Below are 19,129 nucleotides of genomic sequence, written 5' to 3' on the forward strand. Positions count from 1 at the left end.
TTCCCAGGCTAGGACCTCCGCTTTCCAACACCCCTCTGGCCACAGTTCCTGAGCAAGAAATGGCATCAGCTGGGTCACAGGTGACATAAACTCCAACTGGTTTATTTAGAAAGGACAGAGATCCGGAAAGGGAAACACTGAGAACCACATCTTTCCCTTGACACTTCGCCCTCTGAGACGCTGGACGCTTTGGGTCTGGAGAGAGCCGGCCCAGACCCTCTCACTGAAATGACTTCTCTTGTCCGGCTCTTAGGTAGCTCCGGGCTGCTAGCTACACTGGCCTCAGGCCCAGGATGGCTAGGTTTGGTGACACCTGGGCCACTCTAGTTGATGTGGTAGATCTTGGGGGCATCGTAATAGCCGTAGGTCATGTAGTGCATGTCCTTAATGGGCCACCAGTGGTTGGGGCGGTAGGTGGCCGAGTAGGCTTGGGGTCGGTGTTGGACACAACTGAAGAGTGCCAGGCTCCGGTCCATGGTCACAGTGGGCAGGAAGAGCTGCAGCTTGTCCAGGAGGTGACCCGGCCAGAAGAAATTGGGATGGGTTAGCTGCGGACCACTGGGCATCTTGGCTTTCAGCTTCCTGGAGAACAAGAAGACACAGGGACAATCACCCCGGCTGACGGGTAGGGGCCAGGGCTCCTTCTTGGCAGGGCCCACCCACTATGACCAGAGTGGAGGGGTTGCACCGTGCTCCGCACTCTGGTACCACAGTCCTCCCCACAGTGCCACGTGGTAGGCACTGTTGTCTGCTCAGCCTCACCAACCAGGACCCAGAGGCCTAGAGAGGCCAAGTAATTTCCCCAAGGCCGCACAGCCAGCAAGGGGTAGGGCGCAGGCTTGACTTCCCATCTGCTGCCTCTCAACCCAGACTCTTCAGTGTACCCCATCTGTTCCACCAAGGCATTTTAATGTGCTGTTCAGAGAACAGCCTCTGGAGCCAGCACAGCTGGGTCCAAATCCCTGCTCCACCTCTTAACAGATGTGTGGCTTTGAGCAAGATATTTAACCTTTTGTACCTCAGTTTTCTCTTCTGTAAAATGGGTATGCTAAGAGTACCTTCACAGGGCTGTTGAGAGGATTCACGCGTTAACACATGGAAAACCTGCCTGGCACTCTAAGTGTTGTTTGACTGCTTCTCAGCCCCTGGGCCCTGAGTCCCAGATTCTGTGCTACCCCGTGTACTGTGCAGCGTGCAGAGTCCTGGCACCTCCCCCCTGCCCCTTCCCGAGTTGGGTGATTGCTACAGACCTGGTGAATTCCTCAAACTCCTTAAACGGTATGTTCTTGATTCTCTTTGGCATTTTCCTACTGAAGGAGAGAGAGAGGTATCTTGTCAGGAAAGGGGAAATCCAGGTCCATGGGGCCTCGGGCCACAGGGGTCCCACCTCAAAGTCCAGACCAGAGCCCTGAAGGGAGAACTTCTACCTGGTGGAGCCCTGACTCTGTCCCCCACACTCCTGTGGATCTCTCAGTCCCCCACCATGGGTCAGACAGACAGTCCATGAGTCAAAGCCCAGGATGGCAGCCTTGGGCTCATAACCTGGCTGGCTGGGCGACGTGGGGCCAGTCACCCACCTTGTGGAGCCTCGGGGTTCTCATTTCCAGGCACAGAGACCTCCTGGGAGGTTGTGAGATGTGCCCACTGGTCTGAATCCTTTGGGGGCCCCTGACTCCCACTTGCCCCCGGAGCTGAATCTAACCTTGAGGACAAGGGTGGTGAAAGCTAAGGCCCCAGCCTCAGGTCTGGCAGACACCACTAATCGCGCACAGCACTCTTTCCCAGCAAGCCTGCATCTGGCCTCAGAATATTTCACAACACAGTAGCCAAGGAAATCAGTTCATCCCTGCCCTGGGGGACTTCTGTCCTTTCCAAATGTGACCCCCTGAGCAGGATAAAAGCCACTTTCTCAGGTTCCAGAGGTTCATGGCTCAGGAACTGGGGGCAGCCACCCCAGCTTGTGCTCAGCTCTTCCCAACCAGGGTTGGGGACAGGCCCCCCTGCAGACCTAGCCCACTCCTGCATTTGCAAACAACCTGACAGTGAGGGTACAACAACAACACTCATGGCTCGAGTGCTAACTGTCTGCTAAGAAGTTTACATGCATTTCTATTGTGTTGGGGGGACTGTTACACCCATTTTACAGATGGAGATGCTGAGGCTCGGGGAGTGAAGTAACTTGTCCAGGTAACCCGTGGCCTGTCTGATTTCCACTCAGCTTCACTGCATCCCACCCAAGCTGTTCCGGCCACACCATCACTGGGGAGTGGGCAGTGATCTGCAGTGTGGGCAGGTCCTGGGCCCTCCCCCATCATGCTGTCTAGTCAGCTGCCTCCTCCTCCCTCTGCAGAAATGCCTCCTGCCCTCCAGTCTGCAGTCACCACTGATGCTGGCTCATAGCCTGCCCACGAGTCTCCTCCTGCTAAAGGAGGACGTTTTCTTAGAGAGGACTCGGGTTGATCTGAGGGGCAGGGGCAGGGGCAGGCCCCATTGCAGAGTTCTTCTCTCCTCGTAGGGGTCTGCAAGCCCACCTCTTGCTGGAGAAGGCAGGGCAGAGACAGGGCTGCCACCACTGTCTTCTGCCAGGCCCCTGACACCCAGCCCACAATTTGTGACGGGGCCTCCTGCGTATCTCTAAGAAATCCCTCTTTTAAACCCTTTCCAGAAAGCTTGGGATCAGGTAGGGTGTGGTCAGGAGGGTAGCGGCATGGGAGTGAGGTGGGAGACTGCAGAGACCCGTGCCAAGGGTGACACCCAGGACTGGCCAGTCTGTGGACCAGCTGGGTTGGACATGCCAGGTTAGGGCACAGACACTGGCACAATGTGACACCCAAGTCCCAGCAGTGAAGGGACAGCAACGGGGCAGGAGCAAACGGCAGGGAGGGAGCGATGTGACACTCAGCTTGTCAGTTTTCTTAGCCACAGGCTCGGGGACGCCCTGAGATCTGAGCAGGGTCAGGTTCTGATGGAGGATCTTCAGGTCTGAGTAGTAGCCCCCTGGCTGCCGGATCGGGCGCACCTGGTCCTTCTGAAAAATGATCTTGTCCCCTGGGTACAGCAGGGCTGTGAGCAGCAAGAGAAACACGCCTGTGAGTTCAAGACCCCTCCCCACCCCAAGTCTTTGGGGCAGAGGGGGACTTTCTTTTTTTAATTCACATTTTTGTTTGAAAGGATTTTCTCTTATATACCTGTTTTTGACTTTTTACTTTTAAATGATTGTAGATTCACAGCAAGTTGCAAAAATAGTGCAGAGGGTCCCTCAGACCCTTCCCCTAGGATCCCCCAGTGGTGGTGTGGGGACTGCAGTGCACTGTCAGGAACTGCTAACCCAAAGGCAGAGGAGGGCGCCCATTCAGAACCAGGCAGCTGTGGCCCAGAGGCCTGGGTGCAGTTAGGACGGAGTGCGTGCGGCCCCCACACCCCACTCTGCAGGGGGCATCCTGGCCTGGAGTCCCAAGAGGAGGAAGGTGGGGGGGTCACCTGAGACTCCATTAGATTAAGTCAGACCCAGTCGACAGCAGTTTTCTGCTCTTGCAGAACTTACGAAGCACTGGGGCGGGGGTGGGGGTGGGGGCATAGCTCAGTGGTAGTGTGCTTGGCATGCATTAGGTCCTGGGTTCAATCCCCAGCACCTCCATTTAAATAAACAAATACCCAATTACTAATACCCCCCCAGCCAAAAATAATTAAAAACAAAACAAAAACAAAGAAACACTGGGCCAGGGGTTGAGTCCTGTCTCAACTGAGCAGAACTCCAAGTCTGAGCAGAGAGCCAAGGGCCTTAGCAGAACCTGTCTCCTGGTGCGTTCTTCCCTCTGTGTCACAGAAAAACCAAGAAACAGGTCTGGCCTAGAGACGTGGTTTGGGGACACGTGATGCGTCATAGTGGTTACTGCCTCCAGTCAGTCTCCCTCTTTGAAACTGGCATTATTCCTTTAGGCCCAACCTCAGGCTCCCGCACCCAGAACCCCGGCCCTGGCGCTTCCTGCTCTGGGCTGGGGAACCCGGGCCTCCAGGCCTGTGAAGCCTGCGGCCCCGCAGGGCTGTAAAAGCGCAACCGTGAACCAGGGCTGTTCCTCCCCCCACCCGTTCCTTCTTCCCAGTGTCCCCCCTGCAGCCACAGTGGTCTGTCTGGGTGTAAAGGACACATCTCAGGTGGACGCCACCCTTGCCCTCGCTCTGGGCCCCCTTGGCACCTTCCGAGGACCGGCCACCAAGGCCCCTACCTCTCACGAGGATGTCCTCCGTCAGCGGGAGGCCGAAGGCCTTGCAGAGCTTCCAGCACTGCAGGTAGACCAGAAAGCAGTCTCTGCGTGTCGCGTTGATGATCTCCGTCATGTCCCCGTGGATGGTGGACGGCAGGCAGTGCTCGTCAAAGTGCTTGTTCCCGCTGCGCACCAGGCGGCAGCACTCGGAGTACTGGATGGAGGGGATGGCGAGCTGCGGGGAGAGCAGGGGCCGGCGCTCACTGCTCCTCACACCCCTCTCCCCACCCCGCCACCCCGAGGCCCGCATGAGGGGCTGTGGCACGTTCTGAAGTCAGCGACTTGGGAGCAAAATCACACGTGGTCAAGGTGACCCCCTGACGGGCATCCTAGCCGAATGGTCAGCGCATGCGCAGCCCCTTACTCGGACGTGCACACGTGACTGTGTCACGCAAACGTAGGCCCTAGAGGCGCCCTATTGAAACGTGCCATTCACGTGTCTGGCTGCGTGGGAGTTTAAATTAGGTGCCGCCTCCTGTGACTTTGGGGTGGAGGCCACATGTTAAGAACGGCAGGACAAGGTAGGACAGGCCTGGGGAGTGCAGCCACTTCTGGCCTTCTTATCTCTTTATAAGGAAGAAAAAAAAGCTTCTAACACCAGAAGCAGCAAAGTACAGCTTATAGGTCAAACCTGGCCCACCACTTGTTTTTATAAATAAAGTTTTATTGGCACACAACCACACTCATGAGACCACACAGCCTGCAAAGCAGAAAACATTTACTGTCTGGCCTTTTATAGGGAGGTTTGCTGGTCCTTGCTCTAAAATTTTGGCTTTTCTCATCAAGCAACTGAATCAGATCTTAGCCAATATATTGCTTACCAGTATCTGACATTTTATTATATATAATTTTAAACTGTTGAAAGTATATAGTAGAAAATATTTATTGATATATACTATTACGTCAGTCTTGTCAGCCTCCCTGACCAGACTGTCAGCTTCCTGAGGGCTGGACTGTTTTGTTCTGGGCAGCACGCAGAACAGTGCCTGGCACATCACAGGCGTCTGAGAAATACTGATTGGATGAATTCGTTCATGTCATCAGTTTTCCCTTCTTTCACCCACCATGTATTTCTGGAATGTCTGCTCGGTGCCAGGCCCTAGGCCAGGTGCTTGGATTCCAGCTGTGAGGAAAGATGCAGCCCAGGTCTCAGGATGCCAAGTCATAATCAAAGAACAGGAGGAAGGGCACTCGACACTTTCAGAGACATCATCTCATTTCGTCTCCCCAGAAACCTTGTGAGGCAGGTATTGTTCTTGTACACAGAACAGTGGGCAGAGAGGTAAGGAAGCCCACCCCCAAGGGCTCTCTCGGCCGTAAGGTGGTGCATCTGCAGCGGTTTGAGCCCCAGCCTGTCCAGTCACCAAGCCCCGTTCCTGCCTGTCCCTCCCCTGTCGGTGGGGGTACCTTGCTCTGCCGCTTCCTTTCGCGGTACCGCTTGCCGACCTCCTCCATCTCCTCCAGGGTCGTGGGTCGTGCCTCCACCTTGGTGTCGACTATGGGTACAGTCAGCAGGTCCATCCTGGGAGGCCCTGGGGCTAAATTCACTTTCTGCTTCTTGGACGGACTCTGCGGTGAGACGCCATGCTTGCTAGATCTATAATCTGGGGTCGGAGGGAAGAGACGAAGGAAGGAGGAACTGAGAGGGCACCCGGCCAGGGAGTCAGACAAGCAGTTAACCAGTGTCACCAAGCAGGCGCCCACGTGTCTGGTCAGTGCCACCGTCTGACATGCGACTTGAAGGTGTCCCTTCCTCCATCTCCACTATGGCCTCCTTGTGCAGGACGCCTCCTCCCTCACCTGCAGCACAGCCCCAGCCTTCCTGTTGCCAGTCTCATCCCCATCATCCTCCTTCCAAACAGCCAACAGGATCCTTAAAAAACATCAGTCAGATCACCTCGTCCCCTGCCCAGAACTCTACCCTGGCTTCCCACGGCACTCACACTATGACCCATGGTCCTCTCCCTGGTCTGCCAGGCCCCGCAGGCTCAGCCCCGCCTTCTCTCCTCGCCCCTCACTCACTCCTCCCAGCCTCCCTCACTTCTTTCTGTGCCCTGAAGACTTCCTGCCTCAGGGCTCTGCCTCCATCTGCCGAGGATGCCCCTCCCCAGACCGGCTCCCCATTGGTCACTCAGGTGTCAGCTCCGACGGCTGACCCCTTCCAGAGAGGCCTTCCCTGACCACCTCCCCCTACTCTGTCCTGTGTCTTTAGAGCATTCATCACTCCTGGACATCGTCTTGGCTAACCCTTCACATAGAAGCTCGTTCAAGGCGGGGGCACTGTGTTCCTGGTTCCCAGAAGTGTGCCTGACACGTAGAAGGTGTTCAACAGAGACCAAAACGAATGGGGGCATCCATCACCCTTGCCCTAGTTCAGGCCTCCACCGTCCCGGGGCAGAAATGCAATCCTGGCCCTGCCACCTGACCACAAGTAGTCAGCCTCTCTGAGTTTCAGCCTCCTCCTTGCAAAGTGTGAGTAGCAGCCCTGACCTCCAGGGACTTACAGGAGAAAATGAGCTAATGCTGTGGGTCTTTGCAACCCAAGGGGCACCCCCAAATGCCGTCGCCTTCTCCCTTGTAAGCTGGGCGCCCAGATTCTTGTTGCTGCTGCCCCTTTAGGCAAAGCAAGAGCCAAGAAGGTGTGGAGATCACTACTGTGGGGCGCTCAGGTTCCCTGGGATTCCGAGAGGATGCAGACCCTGCCTAGGGGGACGGGGCCTCGGCCCAGAGGTTTGTTGAGACTGGAGGTGGGAAATCTGCCCTCTGAACTGTGGGACCAAGGAGGGGATGGTCTAGGGAGCCACCTCCAAAAGAACCAACCAGTGAGGACACTGAGCACCCAGCCCCATGTGACTGTGAACTCCAGAGGCCCGACCCAGATCTTCACCTCTGCTGCCCTCCTCCGGCTCTACCACGTCCTCAGGGAGGACAAGGAGGCTCCCGCTCCCGCCCCCGCAAACATGTCTGAAATTAAATTCCTGCCAACCTGGTGGGTGAGGCAAAGCAAGGTTTGTTTCATTTAGAAGGAGAAAGATGTGGTTATATGTGGGGAGGGCTCCGGAATGGTGGATGGCGGTCAAGGGAGGGCTTTAATTATACCTATAGTTCAATTTTTATTTTTACAACGACTCTAGCTATAAGGAAATGACATGCACCCTGGGTTGTAAATTCATAGACGGAGCTATGGCTGGTGAATTTCTAATGTGCCTCTGTGCTTTGTCTGGACAGACGTGGCTTCATAAGCACACAGCTTGCCAGGTGGACCTTAAGCCGTGCACAACCTATCTAGCTGTTCACAGCAGCCCCGCTAATATCCCTGATAGCAGAATACCAAAGTAGGTTTTCCTGTAAACTTGAAACATGTGTTAATTCTGGTTTCTGAGTTTTAGTTAACTTTTGATCAATACTGTGTAGATTAGTAGTAGGAAGGCCTTGGACCCACACACAGATGGGAAGGCTTGCCATTTGGCCCAGTTCTCAGCCTATCAGATGGGCTTTGGTGGGCTAAGACCACCCTGACAATCTTCCTTTGAGGGCAAAGGCTGGGCCTCATTCATCTCTGAATGGACACAGTTGCTGGCCACTCAGGAGAATATCCACTCCGTGGTTGACCTCTGGGCCTGGCCCACCGACAGTAAGCCAGAGCTGGAGAGCACACTCCGGAGGTGAGCCACGGCGCCTCCGCCAGGCTGGCTCCCAGGATGGGGACATGGTGGCATGCAGGCGGAGGTGGATACGTACACTCTGCTGCAGTTGCCAGGGTGCTTTTCTGCTGAGCCAAAGACCACTGCTGGTAGGTGTTGGCCAGGCTGCCCATGGCAATGCTGTTGTCCTTCCCAAGGGAGCTGAGATAGATCACAATATCCTCCACCTCCTGGCTTTTCAGAGGGACCTCAACCTGAGGAGAGAAGCCCTAAGATGGGTGGGCTCCAGCCCAAACATCCTGCCAGGACGGCTAAGGCCTTCCCAGCCTGGCCCCACCTCTCAGTCTAGTTTCCTCCTCAACCACTCCCAACGCACGTGCAAGGTCTCTGCCACAGGAGCTCAAAGCCCTTTCCCGGGCCCTGAACACACCCTACACGTTCTCACCCTCTGACTTTGCTCAGGCATTTTCCACTTTCTGCCTGAAAAACTCCTACCCCTCCTTCAAAACCCAGTCCAGACATGTCACCATGTGAGTCTGTTACTTCCTCCTCTGGGCTCCCTCCACACTCCGTTCTAATCTCAACAGCGGCTTTCTCATGCTGGACTGGAGGAAGGATTTCATGTCTATCATCCTTGCCAATGAGGGACACAGCCTCCCTTAACCGAAGCAAAATAGAATCAGAAATCTCATGCATGTTACCCTTTTGAGGACAGTGAGCAACTCTGGGAAAGTATCTTGCTTGCCAGCAGTATCGAATATTTGAGAAGAATTTTAAAAGGAAGAAAACTCTGTTCTTCAGCTTCAGCTTCAGCTTCTGGAGACGTTGTTCACTGAGCTTTCCTTAAAGAACATCGGAACTCTCCTGGTGCTAAAGGATTTAATGTTTTATCTTTCTGGTTATATTAATTAATGGCCCTTTATCTTTTTGCTGTTTTAAATGCTTTGAACTGTTGTTCAGACAATTACATGTCAAAAAAAAAAAAAGATAGTGTGAAAAATGGTGATGATTTAAGACCATGAAAGATGTTGCATTTACCTTCCTAAAGTTTTTTTTTTATCTTGTATTCAAAATATACAAAATCTTAATTCATTCAGACCAGGAGTCAGCAAATTTTTTCTAAAACGGGCCAGATAGTAAATATTTTAGGCTCTGGGAGCCATGTGGTCTTTGTCATCACCACTTAATTCTGCCCTCATAGCATGAAAGCAGCCAGGACGAGACACAGACAGATGAGTGTAGCTGTGTTCCAATAAAACTTTATTTACAAAAACCGGAGACAGGCTAGATTTGACTCCTGGGCCGTAGTTAGCAGACCAATAGAACTTTCTATCACGATGGGAATGTTCTCTGTCTGTGGGATCCATTGGAGGAATCACTCACCACATGTGACTACGAAATGTGGCTGATGTGACTAGGGAACTGGATTTTTAATTTTACCTATAATGAATTTGAAATTTTGAATAACCAGTGAAAGTGTGGTAGTCCAGGGACCAGTTCCGTGAGCATCACTGGGAGCTTGTTAGAACGCAGCATCGTGGGCCCTACACAGAAGCACTGAGACAGAAGCTGCATTTTAACAAGACCCTATGTGAGTCACATGCCAGTGACAGTTTGAGGAGCTCTAGAAGGTTCTAGAGGCAGGACTGAAGACCCAGCTCTGTCTGTGCCCAGTTCTGGGGTCTCACGGACCAGACAGTGATTCCCCAAGCAGCTGGCCGCTTACAGGGCTGGCTCCACAGACTTCCCACTCAGGTAGGGCCTTTCAAGGTCAGACCAGTGCAGGGGTGGCCTTAGGGCTCTGATGGGGCCTCAGGTTAAGCCATGTTTCAATCTGGCTATACGAGTAATAAGGCTGAGAGGTGGAGCAGAACCTGGGGAGGGGGCGGGCAGCAGTTGGGGGCCAGCCTGGGGGGACCGGGAGGCCCTTACCGACTTCAGAACCCTGATGAACTCCTCCCTGGAGATCCTCTGGTTCTCGCATCGGCCCGCCTTGTTAAAGAGCTCCAGGATCCTGATCCTGCGGCTGCGCAGGTGGGAGTACAAGGCCAACAGGGCAGAGGGGGTGGGCAGGCGGAGCTGGGGCACTTGGCGGGAGGGCTGGAAGCTTTTCTTCTGAAAGAGGCAAGATGGGGGGCAGAAGGGAGAGTTCGGGGGACAGGCCGATGGAACGGGATCCCCAGAGTTGGAGAGAACTGGGGGAGACAGAGGCTGAGCCGCTCTGCGCAGACAGCAGGGAGGAGGGCAGAGTGCTGGGTTGCGGGCAGGTGTCTCCGGCCGTGGTCCGCCTGGGAGACTTCCTTCTCTGGGCCTCGATTTCCCATCAGCAACCAGAGGCTTGGACAATATGAGAACTAAAATTTCACTCTTACCCACATTTCTCCTGTCAGATCAGACAGTATATAATCCCACGGGGCTGTCAGCAGACCAACATATATGCCCCTGCCTGGAGCCCAGGGGGGCTCCCATGCCCCCCACCTCCCAGCCTTTGTTCCTGCTGGGCCTCCTGCCTGGAATACCTTTCCTTCTCTCCCTACCTGTCCAAGCCCTCCGAGGCCAGGTGAACGGGAATACAGCCTCACTCTATGTGAGTGAACTGTATGAGTGAATATATATATGAACTAACTATATGAGTGAACTACAACTATTTGTCCACAGACTCCATATCCACAGATTTAACCAGTTGTAGATGGAAAGTACCCCCCCAAAAAATTCCAGAAAGTTCCAAAAAGCAAAACTTAAATTTGTCATGGCTGGCAACTATTTATGTAGCATTTACATTGTATTTATAACAACTTACATGGCATTTCTATTGCATTAGGTATCCTAAGTAACCTAGAGATGATGTACAATATAAGGGAGGATGTGTGTGGGTTATAAGTAAATACTCCGCCACTTTCTTTAAGGGACTTGAGCATCTTTGGATGTTGGTACCTGTAGGGCACCTGGAGCCCGTCCCCCTCAGACACCGAGGGAGACTGCTCAGGAATAATGCTCCTTCACTTTGGTGCAGCACTTGACAGTTTACAAAGGGCCTTGCTGTGTCCTAGTTAGGGTCCCCCTGTGTCCTGGAGTCGCGCCATTACTCTGCTGTGCCTGCCTCCCCCACTAACATGGGAACGCCTTGAGAGCAAGACCACGCCTTATTTAGCTGCATACTCCGCCTCCCACCCTTGTAGTGAACAAATCCCCGGGCCCTTGGCAGGTAGATAGTAATTGTTTGCTGAATGAAAAAAAACTGCTATGAATTTGGTATTGGGTATTACTTTCTCTTTTTACAAATGAGGAAAAAGGGTCAGAGAGGTGAAGAGACTTGCCCAGGGTCACACAGCAGATAAGCAGGACAGTTTACACATAGATGCTGAACTGCTGGCAGGAAAGAGTGTGTTAGACACATGAAATCTGGGTTTTGACTATAATTACACCAAGGACTGACTCTGGAGTATGGGGGCCAACCCAAATGACCCCAGAAAGACTGCAATAGCAATAAAAATGGCATTTATTGAGTGCTCACTGTGTGTGCAGCACTGTCTCAGGCACTGTCTCATCTAATTAATCTGTTTAGAAGTCACAGAACCCTAGGAAGTAGGTACAGTGGGTCACCCCCATTTAATAGATGAGGAAACTGAGGCCCAGATCATACTAGGAAGTGGCAGAGCTGGGTTTAAACCTAAGTTATCTCTTATGCCAACTTTATCTGAAATGGGAGAAATCTCAAGTGCCAAATTGCAAGGAAATGTCACAGAGAGGCAAGCAGTTGCCATTTACTATGTCTATGGGCTTGGACAGTTTATTGGCCTTGCTGAACTTCTGTTTTCATATTTATAAAAGAAAAAAATATATATATATAATATATGTAAATACATAAAAATTTATAAAATGTTTTCTTCCAACCTCATAACTGCAGTCCTCATAGTAGCCCTGTGAGCCTCTGCTGGTACATAGAGACCCTCAGCAAACGAATGAACAAATGAATGAAAAATGAGTATTTAAAATGCCCTGCAGATGAATGCCAGGATTGATTCCTCCCAGGGTGGTTTTAAGATATAGCCACAAATTCTTCAGCTGTCCTCCCTTCTAAGGTGGAGCCCAACGCCCCTCCATTGGAGCACGGGCAGTGCTTAGTGACTTGCTTCTGACAAACAGACCACAGCGGAGGGGATGGTGTGAAACTCCTGAAACTGAGGCCTCCTGAGACGAGGTCAGAGACAGCACCGCAGCCCCCTCCTTGCTCCCCTGGACTGGTCGCTCCGGGGGAACCCACCTGCCCTGCGGTGAGAACCTCGAGCAGCCCTGGGAGAGGCCCATGTGGCCAGAAGCTGAGGCCTCCTGCTAACAGCCAGCTTGCAAGGGGTCCTCCTGCCTTGACAAGCCTTCAGATGTCTGTGGCCCAGGTCAGCATCTTGAGATGAGAGCCCGAGCCAGAGCCACCCAGCTAAGCTCCTCCCAGGTTCCTGAGTCTAGGAAACAGTGAGATAACAGACAGCTGTTGCTTTAAGTCACCTTGGGGTATTTGTTATGTGGCAATGGATAACAAATGCACCTCCCTTCCAGGACTTCTGCTTGCTCCCTTGGGACTGGGGTGGGGGTAGGGTAGGAGTAAGCAGTCCCCATCCTGCCTCACTGGAGCGGATGAAACCACAGCACGCCCCTAACACCCTCAGTGTCTGCATTTGGCCGAGGGTGCTGCTCACCTTGGTGGCTTTGGCAGTAGCCTGCTGCGCCATTGGCTGGACCTTGTGCTCCTTGTGGATCTTGTGTAGGACCTTGGCCTCTGAAGGTGTGAGCCTGGGCTTGCTCTGCAGCCACCTCTCTGTGTTGCTGAACGACTCCAGGTCCTGCCGGAGCTTCAGCCTCTGGCTCAGCCAGGCCTTCAGGTCCTCTGGCTGTTCTTGGACCTCCCTGACTTCCAGGGTTTTGAAGCTGGGGGTGGGCTGGGGAGGAGCCTGGGGTTGGGGCGGGGCATTGATGGGCATCGGAGCCTCCTTCTGAGGCAAGACGATGATCCGCCGGCGACTTGGAGGCAGGTGGAAGTCCTTCTGCTTGAACCGCTTGAAGCAGTGGGCGATGACCCGTTCAGGGTTGAAGATGGAGCCCTTGCTGCCATTTTCATCGTCAGCCAAGGACTTAGACTGGTAGGGCCCTTGGGGAAAGAGGGTTCAAAGGGGAGTCCCTTTCAGGATGAGTGCCAACTGAAGGAGTCAGGAAGGAAAAATGCTCTAGCACCAGGCTGGGCATCAGGGCAGCTGGTTCCAGGCCTGGCTCGATCCTTGCCTTGTTATAATGATGAAAATAATTACATCTACCGTGACTGGACGCTCTCAACGGCAGGCTCTTGCTAACGGGTTTATATGCTTTCTCATTTAACCTTCTTAGATTCTAATCTTACCCCACCCCACTCCCACCCCGCAATACTCCTTGGCAATCAGAATGATCTTTTAAAAATGCCATTCTGGTCAGGCCTGATCATCCGAGGTAGCCCAGTGCTGAGCCCAAGAGCAGAGGCTTTGGAGCCAAAATGCTCCAGTCTGAGTCTCGGCCCTGCTGCTGACTGGCGGCACGATCACTTACGCTCTCTGGGCCTCAATATCTTCATCTGTAAAATGGGGATAATGATGGTACCTATCTTACTGAGTGGTGGAGATGTTTAGAATCAGTCCAGTTTAGAGCTGCTTTGTTCATAGTCAGTGCACTGTTATTATTTTTTAAAATTCTCACCCTCTACCCATTTTGAAATACTTCCATGACTTTTCATAGCCCTCAAAATAAAGTCTTATGACCTTCCTCTGCCAGCCTTTCCTGCCTCATCACTTGCCTGTCTTTCCTTGCTCTGTCCAGACGCCTTGACCTTCTCTCTGTTCCCTGAGTGATCCAAGCCCCGTCCAGTCTAAGGGTTTTGCACATGCGGCTCCTTCTGCCGGGAATGCTCCCTCCCCCTTCCATCCCCTCCCACCTCCTCCTCATTCTCTGGGTCTCAGACCAAATGTTGCCTCTCCAATTCCAGGCTCCTGTTACCTCTGCATATCACAACTGATACTTTTCCTTCAGGCCAATTATCATACATATGTAAATCAAGGGCTGCAAACTGGCAACCCTCATGCTGAATAAAGCTTAGGGTCCTGTCTTGCTTAATACATTTGTTTGCTTAAAAATTTCCAATTTGCAAAAAAAAAAAAAAATTCCAATTTGCATTTTTTTAGGCTGGGGCATGCCCTCTGCAGCTTGCCACAGGCCCCACCATTCCCTATTGTCTCACAGGCAGCTCATTTCATTTATTAAGGGCTTGGTTCAGGCAGACATTTTCATTTGAAACCCCTGGTGAAATTACTTGGTTGATGTTTATTTTTTCCAATACACTGTGAACCGGGACCTTATCTCTCTTGTTCCCTGCTGTCCCAGAACCTCCACGGTGCCATCATAGAGTGGGATCTCAGTAAATATTTGGTGAGTGAGTGAATGACAAGTGGACAGACCCAACAAGCTGGCACTATGATTACACCCATTTTACAGATAAGGACACTGAGGCTCAGAGAGGCCCAAGGTCATACCGTTGATTAGTAGCAGAACTGGACATGAACTTTGGTTTCCCTGGCCCCAGCACTCAGCTCTTAGCCATTACTTGATATTACCCCAGGCTGAGGGTCACCTAATCCTGCTGACTTTCCATTCTTTTATGTTTAAAATGTTATGAACTCTGCTCTAGCAACCTCCTGAAGCCGTTATGAAGGTCAAATGAACAACAAGTATGGAATATTCTAAAATTCAGAAGGGATATAACGTTATTTTAAAAAATATTGTCACCATCATTTTCCTTCTAGAACCAAAACTCTCCTTAAAACCCTTCTACTGCTCCCAACTGCCTCTCCAGAATAAAGTTCAATCTCCTTAACTTGGCCCACTTGCCCCACCCACACCCACCAGGCCCTCTGATTTCTCCATCTCCCCTCGGCCCTTCTGCCTCACCGTGTATTTGTACTCAAACTAAGCTGACTGTGGTTCCTTTTGGTCCCTCCTCCCAGCCACCCACCAACCATACTCTTGCCTCTCCGGAATGCACTTCTCTCTCCTCTGCCTCACTTGATTATTCTCTATTTAGTCTCTGAGGCTCAGCTCAGGCATCACTGTCCCCTGAAGCATCCCAACCCCTCTCTTGTGTGTGTCTGGGTCTCCACAGGCCCCAGGCTTCACCCCACCCCCCAGCATTTACCATATTTTACTGGATGAAAATGGTTCTCTTTCCCAACATCCTGTGACTGTCCCAATGGCAAGAACTGTGTCTTAGTTTCTGGGTCTCCCCAGTGCCCAGCCTGGCACAAAGTGAACATTCAGAACATTTGTTAAGTCTCTACAATGCCCATGTGCTCCTTTCAAAGTCAAAAAATAATTAAAGTATGTATATATCAGTGTGGGCAGTAGTAAGCACCTCTCAGCCCTCCATTTATCATTTCTCTGAAGACAAGATGCTGGGTACCACTGAGAATTTAGTCACTCATCCAAACGGCATTTACTGAGAATTAGCCAATGCTTGGCGCTGGCAGTGCCCTGGCACAGAACAAGGCGGGGTAAGCAGAGGGGTTACAGGTGCTTTCAGTCGGGGGAGAAATGCTGATGGAAGGGTCTGGGAAGTCATCACAGAGAAAGGGACATTGCGGGTGATGTTTCAAGGGACAGAGGGGCCAGCATGGGGAAGGATCAGGGTGGAGTTTAGGGACTTTAGGGTTACTAAACAGCTCCACAGAGTGGAAGCACGTTAAATGTGATGGAAGACATTAATGGGAAATAAAGTTGGAGTCATCTCAAATGCCAGGTTAAGGGGTTTAAACTACCCTGCAGACCACAGGAACGTTCAAAACATGTTCCTCACTGGTCTCGCCTCTTCCACTTGTGCCCTCCCTCAACCCCAAATCCATGATCTGCTGTTAGCCGGAGGGTTACTTCCCCATTTGAAGCCCTTCAATGGCTTCATTGACATGGCTCCTCAGTGCTCTTGGAATAAACAACCCTCTTTCACACTGGCCTACAAAGCCACCCTCCCCAGGCCCAGCCCCTCTCCCCCCCCAACCTCCTCCCACTCTCCCTCCTCCCTTTGCTCACTTTGCTCCAGCTGCACTAGCCTCCCTCCTGTGTGTCCAGCTCTCCTAGCTCCGTCCTGGTTATTGGTTCTGGCATTTACTGTGCCTAGGAAAGGCATGGGAGTCCCGAAGTTTTCCCCCTGCTGAGCCCTCCTCATCATACAGTTCTCAGCCTGGTGTCACCCCTGCAAAGTCACCCTGGCCACCCTCTCAAAGGCTGTGTGCCCACCACACCATGGAGCTTGCATCCTAGTGGACTTTGGGGTGCTGTGTCCATTGATAGGAAAGCGGGGTGGGCTCTTATAATAAAGAGGTCACTGCGTGGTTGTGGGGAGACCATGTGAAAATGTTCCTGCAGGATTGGTGAGGAAAGCTCTCAGAGGCCAACTAGTCCCGTTGCCCGCCCAGGGCAGGGAACTGTTCCTACTCTGCCCCTGCAGACTTCGCCTCTGTTTGTATACCTCTGGTGACAGGGTGCTCTATGCATAACACTGTGGATGTCTAATTCTGACCGCTAGAAAAGACTTCCTTATATTGACCAAGAATTTGTCTCTCTGAGATTTCTACTCCCTGGTCCAAGTCCTCCCCACTTATGCCCCAGAAAACGGATGCCTCTTTTCTGGGACAGCCCTTCAGGTGCCTGGAGACAATTCAACTCTTTCTTGAAATTCCCTCATTTTCTCTTGGCTCTGATTCAAATCTCTCTGTAAGTTCCATCCTACCTCTCTGGCCCCCTGTTCTTGGGCCTCTATTTTCCTACCCACCCCTCAAAAGTTGGTGGCTTCCAGGCTTACACTTGGGCTCTCTTGATTTTTTCCAGTCTCCACTCTCATGTTTGGCCGTCTATATGCAGAGGACACCCATACTGATATTTATGACTTGGAATTAGCTCCAACTTTCTACATACAGTTGCTCCTAAAGTATCTCCACTTGTATGGCCTGCAGGGATCTCAAACACAACCAACTAAGTCTCAACTTGTCTCCGTGTCCCTGTCCCACCTATCCTGTTCTTTCCGATCAGTTCCTTATCTCTATGGATGGCCCAGGTCCCCCTGGATACCAACCTGGGCATCATCCTTGATTGCTCTTTCTGAGTTCCCCATCCAATCAACCCCCAAGTCCATGTAGTCCCCTCTAGCCTGGTGCCTTTCCCTCGCCTCCCAGATCTTTGGCGTGGGCATTTGGGACAGCTGCAGATCTATCTCATCTCCCCACTCCCAGCATTCTGCATCTGCCAATTCAGTCTCTGCATTGCTGACACTCCCAGTCCACTCCTGTCATTCCCAAAGGCTTCTCCATCTCCTGGCTCACAAGATCTCTCGTGATCTTGTCCCTTCTGATCCCTCTTGCCTCTCATCTCCAGCAACACTCAAACTACCAGCAGTTTCCTGAAGATACCATGTCTCTGGGCCTCTATGCATGCTGTTCCCTTGGCCTGGAATGCCTTTCCTCCCCTTTCTGCTTGGAGAACTCCTTGTATCCTTAACTTAAGCCCCAGTGTAAAGATCTCGTCCAGGACCTTGGAACTGTTCCTCCCCATCCTCTGCACTTAACAGATCTCTTACTCCTGGATGTCACTCTTGGACCCAAGATTCACCCCTTCTTCCTCTGTAATTATCCGTTTATCTGTCCTTCATCTCTGAAGCTGCAGTGTTTGGCAAGGACGTGTTCCTCAGCAGGCTATCGCCAGAAGTTTTAGGAAGACTGACGGTCTTCTCCATGCTTCTTCTCCAATACCGAACACACTAACGTCCAGCGGAGAATGAGGGCCAGCTGGAGGGCCTGGACACCTTTCCCGGGCACACGGGTTGGGCCTCTGGTTCCGGCCCGCTCCTCCAGCCGAGGCACGGAAGTCTGGGAAACACCCAAGACCTGCCGCCGACTCCCTGGCAACCGCGCACCCAGAGAAGGGACGGCACAATGAGGTACCGTCCTAGCCCTCACCCCACTTGCACGCGTCCACCCAGGGGTGAGAGCTTCCTGTGGGCTGCGTTGATTCCCGGGAGCTTACCGAGCAGCGACTGGTTCTGATCCTCGTACTCTTCACAGGAGTCGTCCATGGTCGCGGCGCTGGGGGCGTGCGTGGATGTGTGTGTCTGTGTGTGCGTGCTTGCGCGCGCGCAGGCGGGGGGTGGTGGTGTCCCAGAAAAACAGTGACACCAAGTTTGCAAGAGACGTGCGGCTTGCAGGCTTGGACGCCACTGTTGCCAGGACTACGGACGCCCCGCGCTGATTGGCTGGACGCCGCCACGCGGCGTGGCGGGGAGAGACCGGCGGGGGGCGGACCCGTCCCCCTGCCCCGCCCGAGCCCCAGACTGACTGGCCCGCTCCCTACGCGGGTCTCGGGAGGGGTTGGGAGGAAACGGCGGAGCTGCGGAGCATCTGGCTCTACAAAAGACAGGCTTCCTTAGCCTGGCCCGGTGGCCCCTGAATCTGGAATAATAAATCCCCGGTTTTCCTGTAATCTGTAGGGTCTTCCACCGGTCTCCAATCTTTAAGGCTCAGGGTTCTCATCCAAAGAACAGGCCCTACCTCGTCCAGAGGGGTTGCAGGAACCCTTCTGAGTCGTGGCCAAACAGACGGGGTTTTTGGTATGCTCTGCCCCGTAACACAGGGTGCCGTGGTTTGGAATGACAGAACCAGAAAGCTGGAGTATTAGTAATAAACATTTGAAATGTCCATCAACTGATGACCGGATAAATAAAAGGTGGTTTATCCATACAATGGAATATTTAGTCACAAAAAAGGAATTAAGTATTGACACGTGCTGGACATGGACGAACCTTCAAAACATGCTGAGTGAAAGCAGCCAGGCACGGAAGGCCACGGGTTATATATTTAGGAGAAATGCCCAGACAGGCAAATCCATATAGGCAGAGAGCAGACGAGAGGTTTCCAGAGGCTGGGGGAGGGAAGGGACATCGGGCTTGCTGACAGGAAAGGGGGCTCTACTCCGGGTAACAGAAACACCCTGGAGTTAGTGATGATGGTTGCACAACACTGTGAACGTACTAAAACCCACTGTATTGTACACTTTAAAAACGGTTAAATGAATTTTATGTGAATTTTGTCTCCATAAAAGAAGTCAGAAAAAACCCAAACACTTGAGGTACCACCTTTACTGGGATCCATTATTTCTGTGACTCTC

At 52.4% G+C, this 19,129-nt stretch overlaps 1 protein-coding gene across 1 annotated transcript; it reads right to left on the reverse strand.

Moving 5' to 3' along the window:
• Window positions 1-81: 81 nt before the first annotated feature.
• EFCAB12 (EF-hand calcium binding domain 12) lies at window positions 82-18,041 on the reverse strand. Its single transcript, XM_006180067.3, has 9 exons — window positions 17,993-18,041; window positions 12,604-13,052; window positions 9,842-10,024; window positions 8,007-8,163; window positions 5,673-5,869; window positions 4,227-4,440; window positions 2,904-3,063; window positions 1,251-1,310; window positions 82-582 (listed from the first exon to the last, which is right to left on the reverse strand). Exons 1-9 carry the CDS (start codon window positions 18,039-18,041, stop codon window positions 324-326), a joined length of 1,728 nt encoding a protein of 575 aa, XP_006180129.2. The 3' UTR covers window positions 82-323.
• Window positions 18,042-19,129: the final 1,088 nt, after the last annotated feature.

This window comes from Camelus ferus, chromosome 17, assembly GCF_009834535.1.
Source record: "Camelus ferus isolate YT-003-E chromosome 17, BCGSAC_Cfer_1.0, whole genome shotgun sequence".
Taxonomy (NCBI): Eukaryota; Metazoa; Chordata; class Mammalia; order Artiodactyla; family Camelidae; genus Camelus; species Camelus ferus.

What these genes read in the sequence shown, in the direction of transcription:
- EFCAB12 (XM_006180067.3), bottom strand. Translation starts at nt 18,041, where the DNA reads ATGGACGACTCCTGTGAAGAGTACGAGGATCAGAACCAGTCGCTGCTC. An exon ending in CCTGGCAACTGCAGCAGAGT is followed by an intron (nt 5,870 to 8,006) that starts GTACGTATCCAC and finishes CTCCGACCCCAG; the next exon opens with ATTATAGATCTAGCAAGCAT. An exon ending in GGAGGACATCCTCGTGAGAG is followed by an intron (nt 3,064 to 4,226) that starts GTAGGGGCCTTG and finishes TGCTGCTCACAG; the next exon opens with CCCTGCTGTACCCAGGGGAC.